Source organism: Pseudorca crassidens, chromosome 1, assembly GCF_039906515.1.
Source record: "Pseudorca crassidens isolate mPseCra1 chromosome 1, mPseCra1.hap1, whole genome shotgun sequence".
NCBI lineage: Eukaryota > Metazoa > Chordata > Mammalia > Artiodactyla > Delphinidae > Pseudorca > Pseudorca crassidens.
In genome coordinates, this window is record NC_090296.1 from 144,273,312 (window position 1) to 144,290,305 (window position 16,994).

The window sequence follows — 16,994 nt, forward strand, 5'->3', positions numbered from 1 at the left end:
ACCAGCCCAAGTCAAAGCCCATTTTGACGGAGCAACGATGAACCACAGCGAGAGTTCAGGGGGTGATATAAATATATTTTGAAAGCTGCCTGTGTACTCGGGGGTGAAGAACCAGCACAGAGGGCCGCCCAGGCCCAGCCACCTCCTCCCCCATCTCTCCACAGACCCACCCCACCCGCTTCTGTCTCCCTCTAGGCTTCAGGAGGAGGGTCAAGAGGGGTCTCCAGGGAGATGAGGGGGAAGTGTCGGGGGGGCTAGGTGGAAGCAGCAGAGTGGCAGCATCATGCCCCAGGGCTGAGGGGCAGGAGACCAGCACTCTCCAGCTTGGGGCCTCAGGGCCTATTCCTCCAGGGCCTTGGGAATGGGGGGTGTGGGAGAGGTGCTACGGAGGACCCACGCGCCCTACTTCGCCCTTCCCTGTCCATCCCAGACCTACTCAACTCCCACCGTGCCTAAGAAAATGGGATGGCATGAGGGGTAGGCACCACGGGCACGTGGGAGGGGGAGGGAGGGAGGGAGGGAGAGACGACTGAAACCCCCGCCCCCAGGTCAGCTACAATCAGGAGGACGGGTGGAAAAGGCAGCAGGTCCCCAGAAGGCCAGGAGAACCAGGAAAGGGGCAGGTGCCCCCACGGCCCTTGCGGTCACTGCAGCTGGGCCTACCACTAACAGCCCAGCAGCTCCACGCGAAGGGTGATGCGGTTGTGCCAGGCCACAGGCAGGATGCGCACAAAGCGAGCCAGGAAAGGCGCCTCAAACATGTTCTTCTTGTGGGAATTATTGTCCATGTTGCCAGGGAAGATCTAGAGACACAGAGGGGGTCAGGAGGGCCCCAGAGCCAGCTTTCCTCCCCTTAGGGCCCCAGATCCCACTCGCAGGGCATCCCTGGAGTGGGGAGGGAAGGACAGCTGGACACACACTCACCTTGCTTTCCACGGCCCCCTGGTCCCTGTACTCAGTCCAGTTCACACCATCGTCACCATAGGCCACCTTGTAGGCTGCCACATATTGGATGTGGCCAAAGTCTCGTGCCCCCTGGGTGATGATGCCAGTCACTCGCTTCTGAGAACCCAGGTCAATCTACAGGAAAAAAAAAAAAAATCCACCCCATCTCTTTGCTTGGACCATCTCCAGTAAGGTGGGAAAAGGCAGACACACTGGGGCATACAATCTAGTTCTGGAAAAACTACTTCACTTGGCAGAGCCTCAGTTTTCCATCTATAAAATGGGCATAAATAATTCCACTTACTTTGTCAGACACTGTTAAGCACTTTGATGCAATGAAGCTCAGATTTCAGAGCCTGGGCTCCAGCCAACTCACTGCCAACCCCTCATAGGATAGGAACAGGGACAGGGGAGGCCATAGCCTACAGGGACATGAACTGCTCCTGAGGCCCCTGCAGGGCTGTCCACAGCCTGACATTGGTCCTGAGGGACTCCAAAGGCAGGCAGCTCCTCACGGAACCCAGCCCCACAGGCTAATGTGCTTGTTGGGGCCTAGAGATGCCCCTCCTGCCCCCCAGTTCCCTGCCCATCCCAGGGAGCCTGCCAGCTGCCCCTGGGCAGGCAGTGCGAAGACCCAGGCTGCAAACCCAACTCACTGCCAACAAGCGGGTGAGCCCCAGGCAAATCCTCACCCTGCTGGGACCCAGTTTCCTCATCTATAAAGTGAGTGGGTGCTCTGGTTTTCCATGACTCTCCTGTGCTTCCCAATTTCAATGAAATCCAAGGGCTGTCACACGGTGTGTTCTCAGACAGCAAGTTAGAGAGCATCCTCTGAGTGCAGGCAGAGAAATCCTGAGGTGTCCCTCCTCCATCCCGCCCTGCTGTACGTGGGCTCAGCCTTATCACCCTGTGGCAGCCAATGGAGGTGGCCCTACCCCTACACACACACACACACACACACACACACACACACACACACACACACACACACTCACCACCTGGGACTGGGGGCCTTGGTGGAAGCAGCACTGAGCTCCCCCACCATCCCCCCCTCTGGAGTTACAGAATCAGGAGAAAGGTGGGGATATGAGAGGAAGAAGGAGCAAAGCCGAACACAAACAAGGCCGTGCAGAAACTCCCTCTTGGGGAGCAGAAGCCTGGGTTGGGCCAGGGTCATAGATCCAACAGCCCCACCCAAACCCACCCAATGCCAGCCTACCCCAGCCCTGCACCCGAGGGGGAGCCTGACCCACCTGAAGCCACTCAGAGGCACTGTTGGTCTGGGCGGTCCAGGCGTTGAACTTGCCCTGATTATCCAGCCGGGCATAGGAGGGATACCAGCTAAAGGCACTGAGGCCCCAGGTTTTGTAGAAGCTGGAGGCTGTGATCTGCTTGCTGGGGATGGTGTTGTCCTTCAGGCCTAGGGGTTCGGCGCATCCTGCCAACAAGGGGGGTGCTGTCACCCAGATCTGGGGTCCACAGCCTCCCAGGGGTGTGAGCATGAGGTGGTGAAGGGGAAAGAACTCTGTGGCTCCTGACCGACCTCTGGCATCCTCTTAGACAACAGACGGAAGATCCTTCCACTTTTAGGGCCAACCATTCTATTTGCTTACTGACAGCCCCACCCACTCCTCAGCTCAGCTCCCACCCAGCGCCCCTCACTTGCTCTACACAGATCACCCACCACTCTTCTCCCTCTGCACCACGGCAGGCCCTGATCCACCACCTCCACCCTCCTTCAAGGCCTGACTCATGGGACACCTCCTCCAAGAAGCCTGCCCTGACCACCTCACTTGGGTGGGACTTCTCCCTTCTCTGGACTCACAGCACTTCCTCTCTGTCACTCCTACAGTACAGCTGCTATTCACACCGCTGAGTCCTGGGATAACCGTCAAGAGTGCTAATAACAATCATCTCACTGACTCAGTGCTGACTTCAGTTATTTAATCTACCACACAAAAACCGGAACGAAGAGGATATTAATAACCCCATTCCACAGATGAGAAAACTGAGGCTGAGAGACATTAAGCATTGTGCCCAAGTCTCACACACACACACACACTCCTAATCACCATGTCACACTGTGACACTATCTCCACCACTCCTGCACCAACCCAGAGCCGTGAAGGCCTGCCTGGTGGTGACCCAGCGATGAGCAGGACAATATTCCTGCTCTCTAGCAGGTGGAAGCAGAAAAGTCAGAATTCCTGGGGCTCAGGAACAACCCTGTATCCCTGCCCCACAGCCCCTCCCAGAGGGCCTTCACACACTCACTACCTGGCATGCTGTCAGAGAGGCCTGGGAGGGCTACCTGAGAAGCTGGCCTTGGTTTCACTCAGGCCTGCTCCAAACACTCAGGAATGTGCTGGCTGTTCCGCACCTGCAGGTGGCCAGAACAGTCGGGAACAGGCAGGAGATAAAACTCCCAAAAGAACGATGGGCGTGTCTCACACGTGGCAGAATCACCACTGTACAACTGCCTGTCCCTTTGCAAAGTCAGGAGTGGGAGAGTGGGCTTGGAAAGTCATGGCTCCATCTGGGAGCTGACTATAGAACCCAGTGCTTTACCTCACTGTCTCCCCACACGCTCACTCCCCTGCCAGTAAAGACATTTGCCTCCAGAGTGTGCTGATGCCGACCAATCGTACCATCTCCTCGTGACGGTGGTGCACCAGGTAACCTCTACCCTGCTCCCACAAAGAGAGGCTGCTGGGCTGGGAGGTGGCTCATCCCATGGCTCCAGACCTGGAGGGCCATGAGACCGGCCCAAGGCTGGAACACTCTGCAGAGGACACCAAGGCATCATTTGCCCACGGTGGACCCTTCTACAGATCATCTGCTTCCAGCAGTTCATGCCCCCATTGCTTACGGCATGTCAGACAGCCTTCCACATAAAATGCCCTGGGCAGGGTGCCAAGCCGAGAGCAGGACTGTCAGCTCCACCACTCGCTATGCGACCCTGGGAAGTCCCTCCCCTCTCTGGTCCTCAGACTCCCCATCTATAAAATGGGGTACCAGAGCAGTGCTTCTCACAGATCACCTGGGGACCTTGTTAATATGAGGATTCTGTCTCAGAAAGTCAAGGGTGGGGCTGGGAGTTTGCATTTCTACAAGCTCCCAGGTGATGCTCATCCTGCTGGTCCATGGAGCTCACTTTAGTAGAAGGCTCTAATCTGCCCAATCCATTGACTCCACCACCCTGATCCAAGCCACCTTACCTTCCCACATGTCTCTCCCCTCACTCACAGTGGCCCTCTGCCCCCAATCTCCCTATACAGCCTAAGGGAGCTCTTCTAGACCCAACTCTAACCGTGTCCTATTAGCACTCCCTCCACAATGGCTGCCCCTTGTTCTCAGGATAAAGACCTGAATCCTTAAAATGGTCTACGTGGCCCCTGCCTGGTCCGTCTCTGCCTACCTCTCCAGCCTCATCACCCACCAAGCTACCCCTCATTCTCTAGGCTCCAGCTCCATTGGCCTCCCTTCTATCCTTCACATGCCCCAGGGCCTTCGCATGTGTCAATTCCTTGCCTGGGATGCCCTTTCCAAGTTCTTCACGCGGCTTGATCTCCATCATTCAAGCCTCTACTCAAACGCCATCCAACACAGCAGTCCCCATGCCGTTCCCTCTCTTCACCCCAAGTCACCCTCATCACATCTCCCTCTAATGTTTCCTTCATAGTTCTTGCTGCTATCTGACCTTTCTTTTATTTGATCCTTGTTTCACATCAGCCTCCCTCATTAGAATGCAATTCCATGAGGTCAGGGATCTCACCAATATTGCTCCCTAGAGCCAGGCACTCAGAAGGAGCTTAATAAATATCTTAATAAATGTCTATCTACTAAGTTAAATAACTAATCAATTCACCAAGGACACCTTGCCCGCTGGTGAAGAGGAATCCTGGTGCAGGGCATGCCCAGAAACGCCCAGACCTCAGCCCCACGCATGTGCACACAGGCACACACCAACACTCTCTCCAGGTGACCGGAATGCCTACAAGGGAAAGGAGATGGTCCAGTCCTTGAGGGGAGCAAACAGAAAAACTTCACTTCCTCGGCTTGCCAGACTCACCCTCTCTTGGCCTTGGAGGTAACCGGCTGTGACAGGCCTAGGCTGGAAATTAGCCAAAGGATTCAGACTATGACAGTGAGTAGTGAGGGACTCCAGGGAGAGGAGCCTAGGGTGGGGGGCCCCAGACCTGTCTATGTCCTTTACCAATCACCTGAATTTCCTTTTAGCAAAAGGCAAAGTCTTTAACTCCCCACTTAAAACAGTTAGGCTTGGGGGACTTCCCTGGTGGTCCAGTAGTTAAGACTCCATGCTCCCCATGCAGGGGGCCTGAGTTCGATTCCTGGTCAGGGAACTAGATCCCACATGCATGCCGCAACTAAGACCTGGTGCAGCCAAAATAAATAAATATTTTTTAAAAAAAGAACAGTTAGGCTCAAAAAGCAGTGACCCTGGGAGCAAGAATATGCTGGCTCAAGTACATACTTAAAAAAAAAGACTAAACCCAGACAGTCACTGAACTGAGCTCTGAGTGGTATTGGGACGTAACTAAAACGGGATAACAGAAAGAGGTGCCACAGGGGGTGGAAGGGGGAGCAGAGGGTGGGTCTTGGGTTAAGATGAGAAAGACAGAGAGCACCTCTGCTCTGCAGCTCTGCCTAGTGAGCCGTACAGTTCTGCCGGTGGCCAGCAGGTGGCACTGTGGCTGCAAAAAGAGGGAACTATCCAGGCCTCAGAGAAGGCAAGGCTGGGCTGAGCTGGGCAGAGACAAGGCCCTCAGCCCAACCTCTGCACCCTGACCTCTCCAGTGGTGAGATTTTTTATGACTCAGCAGAAACCTATCCCCTTCTGGTCCCCCATCCCTCCATCTGAACCTCTCCGGAAAGAGCAACAAGAATCACCATCCCCGGGCTTCCCTGGTGGCGCAGTGGTTGAGCGTCCGCCTGCCAATGCAGGGGACACGGGTTCGTGCCCCGGTCCGGGAGGATCCCACATGCCGCGGAGCGGCTGGGCCCGTGAGCCATGGCCGCTGAGCCTGCGCGTCCAGAACCTGTGCCCCGCAACGGGAGAGGCCGCAACACTGAGAGGCCCGCGTACCCCAAAAAAAAAAAAAAAAACAATCACCATCCCCAGGGGACTTCCCTGGAGGTCCAGTGGTTAAGACTTCACCTTCCAATGCAGGGGGTGCAGGTTCGAACCCTGGTCAGGGAGCTAAGATCACATATGCCTCTCAGCCAAAAAACCAAAACATAAAACAGAAGCAATATAGTAACAAAATCAATAAAAACTTTAAAAATTGTCCTCATCAAAAAAAAAATCTTTAAAAAAAAAGCACCATCTCCAGCCCTATGACCCTAGAAGTCCCCATGTTTCTCTTGAATGCAGGCTACAGGTTTGGGGGAAGAAACAGTGGATGGGTAGGTGTCAGAAGCCCAGGAATTCAGACCAACTTTTAATACCTACCAGCTGTGTGCCCCTGATAAACAATTTATCTGGGCCTCATTTTCCTCATTCATTCATTCACTCACTCATCCATCAATATTTACTGAGTGCCTATGAGCCAGGCTCTGTTCTAGGCACTGGGAACGCAGCAGTGAACAAAACAAACTCCTTGCCCTCGTGGAACTGACATCTGCAAAACAGAACGAATGCTACATGTTCTAGAAGCTCAAGGAACCAATCAGAGTTAAGTGAAAATATTTTGAAAATTGAGGTGGTGTCTTTTTTCCTCTACCAACCAGCAAAGAGCAAACACCTGGGCAGGACTGCTGATGGCCAGATGATCCCTCTTGTGGCCATCTCCTGTGACAGCCCAGGTTCCCGGGCCTTGCTGCCACCCTACTCAGCTCAGCTTGGCTGAGAAAAGAGCGGGCAGGGAAAGCCATCTCCGAGGATAACAGAGCCTCCAGCACTCACCATTCAACTCACAGCCAAGGAGCTCAAAGCGAAGGGTGCAGCCTCGGTGGCAGATCATGGGCACCAGTCTCACATACTGCACCTCCAGAGGGGTTTCAAACAGGTTGACCTTCAGGCCGCTGTTGTCCACATTACCCATAAATATCTAGGAGAGAAGAGGCAGACTGGAGGAGTGGGTCAGTGTGGGCAGTCCCACTTCCTGGGGTGGTCTCCCCTTCCTCTTTGGGCCCGGAGGCAGAGGTGGGCTTAGCAGAGCCAGGAGGGGCTCAGCCCTTCCTCTGGCCACCTCACAGCCCTCAACACAGATTCCCTTTTTCAGATCTTCCTTGGTCACCATGGGGCCTGGGCATAAAGCCCCCGTCTTTCGCACAGGGCCACCTATGATCTATAGGGTGCCTCTGTGCAAATTAGGAAAAGGTACTCCTTTCTCAAAAGACGTTTTTATAACAATTTTCCCACAGATAGAAGTACACAAACATGACGCGAATGGTGCTGACTTAGTAATGACACCAGTATACAACCTGTATGACTGTACATGGTATCCCTGACGGCTCTGAATGCATCCCATATCCACCACTACCGCCACCCTCAACGAGTCACTGAACCTTTTTGAGTCTCACTATTCTTATCTATAAAGTGGGGCTATTACTTTTAACCACAGAGCACGGGCACAATCTGGGTTTCCCAAATTCTTCAAACCAAGAAACACCTGAAAACCCACCTCAAGGCCAATCACCCAGGGCACTCTCACCTCATTGGGGGCCCTCAAACGGCGCTGGAGCCCCAGGGGTTGCTGACCACAGCCCTTCTTTAGGGCTCACAACAAACCTCACCTTATCTCCTGACTCCCCTGCGCCCTGGATGAACTGGAACTTGCGCCCATTGGTGCTGTAGGCCACCTTGAAAGTCTTCAGGTACTCGGCACTGCCTGCGCGGCTAGCACCCTGCGTCACCACACCCGTCACCCGCATCTTCCGCATCAGGTTCACCTGGACCAGGACAGGAAGGACAGAACCCCTATCTCCCAGGTTCTTTTCACCGCCATCACTCCCCCAGCCCAGAAGGAGAACAACCCAAGCAGGACAAATAAGGGCGGCTTTCTCATCTGGCCCTCTCCAGGCTTTGGGCCCAGTGCTCAGGGAAGCACACAAGGACAAGCTTCCAGAGGCCTCGTACAGTGCAAAGAGCCCCTCTACAGCCTAGCGTTCACTCCCCCTCATCCTGCCCACGCACTCCAGGCCCCCCAAAGCTGCCCTCTACTTAAAGATACTTCACCCGTGGGAACCTGCTACCATGCTACCTAGATCCCGGTTATGAATCCTCCCGTGGTGACCCCCAAATGCAGGTGCACTCATCCCATCTTCTTCATTCCCCTCACGCTACGCACCCCTGAGCCGTCCCTTCCATACCTGGATCCAGGGGCTTCTGTCGTAGTTGCTGGATGTCCATGCGTTGACAATGCCCGTGAGGTGCAGGCGGGCCAGATACGGGGCCCAGCGCTGCAAACCCATGAAACCCAAGTGCATGGACGAGGCGGAGATCTGGGAGTCGGCGATAGCGCCCGTCTCCATGCCCAGCGGCGAGGTGCAGACTGAGGGGGGAGGGGGCAGTCAGAGGGCCACCCGAGCATGCGGGGCCCAGAGGACACAAGAACAAGACAGTGTGGCCTCTGCCGGGGACCCAGAGCAGACACCATGAAGGGACAATGAAGGCCAAGGAGATACCAAGACAAGGTGCACAGTGAGGAAGAGAGGGGCCGGGCAGAGTCACTGGGGGTTGGGACCCTGGGCTGCCAGAAGGTTCTAGGGCAGGCCGGCACTCATGGTACTGCCATGACTGGCAGCTGGTGTCCCCCACCAGGCTGCAGGAGGTGGTCTCGTTCTTACAGGATATGGAGCAGCAATTATTCGAGGGAGGAGTGGGCTGCTGAGTGAATAGCAGCGTGGCCTCCTCTTCCTTCGTGCCCCCGCCCCATCAGGAGGACCGCCACACCCAGCCCGGTCCCTGGTTCCCCCAGGAGGATGGCTTCAGAAGAAGCGACGCCTCAGACAGCAGTGAACATTACTCGTACTGCACATAAAGCAAGAAGCACATCTGCCTGGAGGTTTCTAGAATCCCACTGGCAGGAGTTTTCTGGATGGGGTGTGAGTGCCATTCTGTTTTCCCTCATACCCTTTGCCCCTTCTAGCTACTGGTCCTGACCCAGCCATCTGGGAAGCTGCCCCTGGCCAAGCGATGTGGTCCTTGGGGGCCGAGCCTGTGTGCCTGGGGCTCAGCTCCCAAGCAGAGAACCCGGGACAGATCCACTCTTATTCCAAAATCCCAGGCTCACACGAAGCTCGGTGTCTGACATTCTCGCAGGGAGAATGAGGCACAAGGGAGGCCATACACCCGAGATCAGAGCGGGCCACTGGCTGAGCAGAGACCTGAAGCCAGGTCTGCTCTGCTCTGTCCTCGCAGCCCCCATGCCCACACCCAGAGGGCCCCAAACGTGCATTCTTTGGGCCTGTGGGGTCCTGGTGGCTCCAAGGAAACACACCATGTAACAGATAAGGAGGGGCTGCAAAGGTCTCTCTGGGGGTGTTCCTCCAGCTTTGTGGTCGCCTCCTGCCTTCTGCCCCAGGTGCTGGACAGACCCCAGGCCGAGAAGCAGAAGGAGGCTAGATGAGTAATCCCCACTCAGGCACACCCAGGGTTACCTGGGCTCCTAGCAGCGTAATTAGTGGGCCCACCTGGCCCCACCCAGGGCTCTGTCAGCTTTGGTGACCCCGCACCCCCGCATTCCTCCACCCAGTATCTCAGACACGTGGGCCTCAGCCCAGGGCCCAGGGCCCAGGCCCTCGGGGCTGTCTCCTCTAACATGAAGGGTGACACAGGCACTTCATCTGCTCTCCCAAGGAGCCAGCTCCCACCGGGCTGGCCCTGCCCTCCCTCCTCCTCCCAGAGCCCAGCCCCACATCTGCCTACAGCAGGAGCACCTGCCCCCTGCCCGCAGGGCTCAGTGACACAGCCACCGGACTGCAGACGTCTGGCACCGCCACCCCTACTCCCCCTACCCCTGCACCTAGACATGACCTTGCCGCCCCACAGCAAGTGAGGAAGAGTCCTGGGTTGTGGGAGGGACCCCAGCCAGGCCAGGAGGGAGACGGCGTGCACAGACAATGCTGGCCAGGTCTGCCAGGTACCCGCCCAGCACCGGTCTGTGGCCACGTGGATGACCAAGCAGGCCAGGCGGGTCAGCCCCTCTGCACACGCAGGGCCTCTGAGCGCCTGACCGTGAGGGGATGACCCAGCCTGCCCAGGCCTCTCCCTCTTCCCAGAGCTCTGTGATGAAGCCAGAGATCAGACCTGGGCCAGAACTGTCAGACCCTGAGGCTCAAACCTTATTAACTAACCTCCTGGGCCCCAAAAGATTAAGAATCTGTTGGTTTTCCCCTCTTGGTAGAGAAATGTCAAGACTTTACCCTAATGCTGTGTGTCTGATTCATGGTGACATAAAATAACACTCCCACGACCTCTGGGGTTACCACCAGCCCTCACTCCCCTGCAGAGACATCAGGCCTGGCCTGCAGTCCCAGAAGAGAGGGCCAGGCAGGAAGAAGCCTGGGGAGGGACAACAGGGTCCCCTGCCCCTCCCCCACACACCACCCCGGCCTAACTGAGGCTCTGTCCACTTCCTCAATGCACCCTGACCCAGGAATAAGGCCAGCACACTGCCTGGGCTGCCAGGACTGTGGCTCAGGGTCTGCCCCCTGGAACAGGCACCCCCAGATACTCACCAATCTCACAGTGGATGCCTGTGTAGCCATGAGGGCACTCGCAGATGTACTGGGTGAAGACATCCCCTCGGTGGAAGTCATCAATCACCTGGCATTCGGCATCATTGTGGCAGGGATTTGGGAAACAGGGACCTGGGGAGAGGGAGGCAGGTGAGATGGGCAGGTGATCAGGAAGGAGCTGGGGACAGGCAGAAGCAGATGGGCCAAGCCCAAAAGGACCCTCCGCCCAAACTTGGCCCACTGCCCGCTTCCCCCAACCATCTCGTCCCTCCCCCCTCCCAATCTGCCCGATGGGGCCTGGGCCAGCCTGGAGCCAAGAAGGGTCACGGGTAGGTGAGTCAGCCCAAGTGAAGGAAGCACCCAGCTTTCCAAGTGGCCTGGGAGCTTCCAGGGAAAAGCTGGCGGGCAACAGGAGGGGTGCTGGGGACCAGTGTCCACTTCGGGAGGAGCTCAGCCCAGCAGCCTGGGCTGCAACTGGGAGCCAGTGGGAAGTGGCAGGTATGTCCCAGGGCGGGTACCTCTCTCAGTCTCGTTGCATATGAGGCCCGTGAAGCCTTCAGGGCAGAGGCAGTGGAAGGGGGGTTTTCTGTCCTGGTCCAACAAGCAGGTCCCACCATGCAGGCACTGGCTGGAGTCACAGAAGTCACCTGCAATAACAGTTCTGAGTCAGGAACAAGTCGTTCATTGAGTAAATATCTGGGGGGCCAACTACCATGTACATCCCGGGCCCCTGAGACAGAGAAATCAGATGCAGTCTAGGCCTCAAGAAGCCAGAGGAAAGCGGCAGACAAGTCACCACATAATGAAGAGGGGCCATGAGCTCTGACGGAAGCCTGCATGAGGGGCCAGCGGAGGATGGTTTCTGCCAGGGAGCAGGAAGTTTCAGAGGTGGGGACATTTGAGCTAGTTTAAAAGTCAGAGAGGGAGGGACTTCCCTGGTGGTCCAGTGGTTAAGACTCTGTGCTTCCAATGCAGGAGGCACAGGTTCGATCCCTGGTCAGGGAACTAAGATCCCACATGCCCTGTGGCATGGCCAAAAAAAAAAAAAAGAAAGTCAGAGTGGGAGGGTGTCAGGCTGGGGAATGAGGAAAGAACTTTCTTCAGAAAAGCAGAAGCACAGAGGACATGGTATGCTGGAGAACAGTAAGACATCCCTGAAAAGGGAGACTGGTAGGGACTCTTAAGAATGACAAGTTTAGACTTTTCAGCCTGCAGAACAAGGGCTCTTAACCTTCCTTTAGTCTCCCCACCATTGTCCACCAGGAAAAAAAAGTCAGAGATTCTCAAGCATGAGGTGGGAGTGGGCAAGCCATTTCTTAGTTGGGGATGGAGAATGTCAAGCAAAGGTCATCTGCAGAGATGTGGATGCGCTGCCCAGGGTGGGGAGGCATCCTGTAGCTACACAAAGATCCCTCTGGCTCTGTGTGGAAACAGGACGGGAGCAGGTGAGGTAGGAAACCAGGAGAGCATCGAGAGCATCAGGGAGGCTGTCACAGGCCTCCTGGTAAGACAGGAAGTCAGGCGAAGGGGTGAGGAAGAAGGACAGATTTGAGAAAAACTGGACAACGAGTAGAGGTGGGAAGAGGGCTAGAGAGGACATCACAGCTTCCGGCTGGGGCCCTGGCTGACAGATGTGCACTGTTAGCCTGTCCCCAATCCCTTGACTCGAGTGAACTTCAGCCCACTAGGTCAGCCAGGCCTGCAGAGCACCTTCTAGCTGACCTTAGCATCCCAGAAGGGCTGCCTCAGACCCCACACCCAAACCCGTCATTTGGGGTAAAACATGAGACATCTTTTTTCCTCACTGCAGAGTCAAGCCATCCCAGGCTGGAGGGCCTCCTGAGATCCCAAAGCTCCAGAGACCAGGGCGGGGGCTCCAGGGAAGGGAACACTGTCAATGAGCAATGGAGGCCTCAGAGCTCCACCTCAGCGTGGGCCTCGGGAGCTTAAGGAGGCTCCCAATGAGCTATTAGTCACTGGCTTTAAATAGCAAGTTAATTCTCTCCCTGACCTGACAGGCTGGTGGGCACTGCCACGGCAGAGGCTTGAGAATGGCCAGAGCCCTGGGCTCCCGACCAGGCAAGGTCCAACTCCCCTCCCTCCCCCTCCCAAAGTGCCCTCTCCCTGTACTGCTCCAGGGCAAAGCAGGTGAGTGGGCAAAAGGGAAAGGGAAAGGTCTCCCCTATCTGGCAGGCCCTTGACTGACTCACCTGTGCACTGCAGCTGTGGTACTTCCCCCTTCCCACAAAGCCAGGTCACCCTCCACAAAACCGCCTTTGGGATTTCAGTGTCCTACCCTCTTTGGGAGATTTCCCCAGGGACATTTTGCCAGGGCTCAGGCTCTGGGGCCAGAGAGGAGTGGCAAGGGACTTTTAAGACCCAGCCAGCTCTCCATGTCTCAGGGGAGCTTGGAGAGGCCTTAGGCTTCCACTCCAAGCCTGGGGGTCAGACTGGCACCGGATGGCACAGCCAGGGCTCATCTGGGACCCACCCACCCACCCCCAACTTGCTTCAGCCAATCTTATTTCTATGAGAAAATGATGGAGGGGGTGCCTGAAGAGTCTTTGCCATCGCCCCCCACCCCGTGGGCACCCTTTCCTCAGCCCACTGTGAAGCGAATAGGGCATCCCCATGACCACCCTGCTGGAGGCCCAGCTGCTAGCACGATGCATCCTAGGCGGGGGAGGAGGACCAAGGAAGATAAAGCAGCAGCCCAAGGCCGCAGGGGGAGGGGGGTAGTCAGGCGCCGTCACCTCAGGAGGGAGCCCTTTTCCAAGTCCCTCCCCAGGCTCCTTGCCCCCTCTTGGGTCCCAGCTGGAGGCCCTTCCATTCCACCGACTCCCCAGCCCTTCGCTTATCTGACCAGACACCTACTTTGAAGCAGAGGATAAAATTCCAGTGAACTGACCAGCCGCCAGGGCTGGGAAGGGAGTTACCAGGGAAAGCTGGCTGGAGAAGACTTATCAATACAAGAGTCCTAGAAACTTCCTGGTGGAAGGAGCGCGCAAGTCAGACACAGTTCAATGGCCTCATTTTACAGATGGGAAAAGAGAGGCCCAACACAGCGGATTCCTTTGTTCTGTGTAAGCCTCATCCCTGGGGGAGGCTGGGCTGTCACCCAGTGTCCCGAGTCCCCGCCCAGCGCTCAAGCCTCTATCACCGGCCAAAAGCCCTCCGGCGCGGAGACAGCAGGAGAGGCCGAGGGCATCCCCGCCTCCCTCCGGGGCGCAGCCGGAGAGGTCGCCCCTCCGCTTGGCGCCGGCTCTTTGACCAAGTTTGTAAACAGTGGAAGTAGAGGGAGGGCGCGGCGGCGAACTTCCGAGCGGCGCGGAGAGGAGGGGCGAGAGCGAGAGGGCGGCGCGATCGACTCACCGGAGAAGGCGAAGAGCCCCGAGGCGCAGAGGAGCGCGCCGCAGAGCGCGGCCAGCACACGGGGGCACGGCATGGTGTAGAGATGCGGGCCCGAGACCCGGCGCTCGGGCTGTTCAGACCCGGCGGTTCTCACTCCTTCTCCTGGACGGGAATAAATCAGGCAGCGCAGCACCTCCCACTGGGCCACGTGCTCCGCCCAGGCCCGCCAGAGGCGGACTCGGGGCGGGGCTCCGCGGCTGGGAGGGGATGGGGGGGAACCGAGGGCTCCGCGGCCACCCACTCCAGCTCCGGCCACGCCCGGCATCCCGCGTAGTGTTGGTGGTGACCAGGCCCTGAGTCCAGAGTCGACTGGGCTAGAAAGGGCTCAGAAGGAATTGTTTGTTCTTTGCTTTTTGATTTTTTAACTGTTGGCTTCAGAAAATATGCTAAACCTTATTCATAATAAGAAAAATGCAAATTACGAGTACCATGTTTCAGTTATCAGATTGGCAGGTATCAAATTATTAGCGCACTGTTAGTGCGAGGCTACGGGAACAGGCTCAAGGGAGAAAATGTAAACTGGTTCAAGTTATCAAGAGAGCTGTGTGGTAGTATCTATGAAAATGACAAATGCTGAGACAGTAAGACCTAGCAATTCCACTTACAGGAATTCACTCTACCAAAACTCACACGTATAAAATGACATACACAACGATATCATAGTATATCATAGCGGCATCCTTTGAAATGGTAAGAGACTAAAAAAAAAAAGGAATCAGCATACTTTTTCTGTAAAGGGCCACATAGAAAATACTTGAGGATTTTCAGGCCATAAAGTCTCTGGGGCAACTATTCACCTCGGCCCTTGTAGCAGGAAAGCACCTCAATATTCCAGGAAATGAGCATAGCAGTTGCTAAAGGGGAAGGTAAGCAGGGTGTCAGGGTGGGAAGAGACTTGCTTGTCATGGTTGACTCTTTCCTAAATGATTCTTTTTTATCGTGTGCAGGTATTACATATTTACAAAAAATAATAATAATTTTAATAATAGTGTTCTAGTCAGACTAGACACAGGAAAAAAAAAAAAAAGAGCAGCCAGATATCCCCCCTACCAGGTATGTTGATACCTAAGTTGGGACTAGAGTCAGACATAACTACTGGCAGGAGGCCCTTCTTAAAACTATTCAGAAGGAAAATCACTACCTATGATCAACTCAATAGCCACAGAAAACGCATTTGGTAAAAAACCCCTTCATGGTAAAACAATCAACAAACCAGGAGTAAAAGGGAGCTTTCTCACCTGATATAGAATATCTATGAAAAACTCACAACTAATATCATGCTTAATGGTGAAAGACTGAATGTTTCCCCTACAATCAGCAGCAAGATAAAGAGATCTGCTCTCACCCTTTCTATTCAACACTGCAATGAACGTTCTAGCCAGGACAATTAGGCAAGAAGTAGAAATAAAAGACATCGAGGTTGGAAAGGAAGAAGTAACACTATCTCTGTCTCTATTCACAGATGACACACTCATATATAGAAAAATCTAAAGAATCCACACACCAAAAAAAAAAGTCTATTAAAACCAATAAATGAGTTGAGCGAGGTCACAGGATACAAGGTTAATGTACAAAAATCTTGTGTAGTTTTTACACGGGAAATGAACAATACAAAAATGTGATTAGAGTTCAGTGGGATGGTACCTCCTTGGCCTGAATACTTTCTTACCCAGTACTAGATAATTTCAGGTCTTAGTTAGTGCTGCAAAGACAACACAACAATATGATGTGATTTGAATAAGGAGGAGGAAAGGGGGACATGTTTAAACAGGGTAGCCCAGAAAGGCCTCTTTAAAAAGGTAATTTTCACACTGACCCTGAATAAGAAGCCAGCCTTAGAAGGATCTGAGGAAGCAAAAGCTCTGAGAAAGGAACAGAACAGAGAGCTCAGAAATTGACCACAATATATACACCGACATGGTCAACTGAATTTTGACAAAGGTGCCATGGCAATACAATGGAAAAAGGATGGTTCTTTCAATTAATGGTACTGGAAGAATCAGATGTCTATATGCCAAAAACATAATAAAAACAAAGTTAAACTTCACATCTTATACAAAATTTAACTCAAAATGGATCATCGACCTAACTCCAAAACAGAAAACTATAAAACTTCTAGAAGAAAGTCTGCATGACTTCTGTTTGGGTGATGAGCTTGAAATGCAATACTAAAAGCAGGATCCATGAAAGAAAAATTGATAAGTTGGACTTTATCAAAAGTAAACAGTTTGCTCTGTGAAAACACTGTTAAGAGAATTAAAGACAAGCCTCACACTAAGAAAACATTTGCAAATCACATATGTTGTAAAGAACATGTATCCAGAATAAAGAACTGTTAAAACTCAAAAATAAGAAAACGCACAATCCAGCTTTTTAAATGGGCAAAAAATCTAAACTGACAAAGGAGGTAAATGGATGGTAAATAAGCATATGAAGAGATGCTCAACGTAATTTTTCACTAAGAAAATAAAAATGCAAACAACCATTTAATACCACTGCAGACCTACTGGAATGGCTAAAATCCAACAAAACTTCATCATACCAAATGCTGACAATGATGCAGAGCAATAGGAACTCTCATTCACTGCCCATGAGGATGCAAGATGGTACAGCCATTTTGGAAGACAGTTTGGTGGTTTCTTATAAAGTTTAATATAGACTTACCATATGACCCAGGAGCAGTTACACTCTAGATGCTTACCCAAGTGAATTAAAACATATGTCAACATGAAAACCTGTACACAAATGTTTACAGCAGCTTCATTCATAGTCATCAAAAACTGGAAGCAACCAAGATGTCCTTCAATAGGTGAATTGGCAAACTGTGGTGTAACCATATGATGGAATAGTATCTGTGATAAAAAGTACTGAGATATTGATTCACACGACAACACGGGTGAATCTTAAACGCATTTTGCTAAGATAGAGAAGAC

The 16,994-nt window shown here is 53.8% G+C and overlaps 1 protein-coding gene across 1 annotated transcript; it reads right to left on the bottom strand.

Moving 5' to 3' along the window:
• Nucleotides 1-54: 54 nt before the first annotated feature.
• On the bottom strand, nucleotides 55-14,188 carry MFGE8 (milk fat globule EGF and factor V/VIII domain containing). Its single transcript, XM_067696443.1, has 9 exons — nucleotides 14,023-14,188; nucleotides 11,169-11,297; nucleotides 10,651-10,782; nucleotides 8,281-8,462; nucleotides 7,705-7,860; nucleotides 6,872-7,016; nucleotides 2,199-2,383; nucleotides 925-1,080; nucleotides 55-803 (listed from the first exon to the last, which is right to left on the bottom strand). The coding sequence occupies exons 1-9, from the start codon at nucleotides 14,093-14,095 to the stop codon at nucleotides 666-668; spliced, it is 1,296 nt and encodes a 431-aa protein (XP_067552544.1). The 5' UTR covers nucleotides 14,096-14,188; the 3' UTR covers nucleotides 55-665.
• Between the last annotated feature and the right edge of the window lie 2,806 nt (nucleotides 14,189-16,994).

Coding starts and splice junctions, on each gene's coding strand:
- MFGE8 (XM_067696443.1), bottom strand. CDS start 14,095: ATGCCGTGCCCCCGTGTGCTGGCCGCGCTCTGCGGCGCGCTCCTCTGC. Junction 10,783..11,168: donor ATGCAACGAGACTGAGAGAG/GTACCCGCCCTG, acceptor CCCTCTCCCCAG/GTCCCTGTTTCCCAAATCCC. Junction 804..924: donor AGGGGGCCGTGGAAAGCAAG/GTGAGTGTGTGT, acceptor CTGTGTCTCTAG/ATCTTCCCTGGCAACATGGA.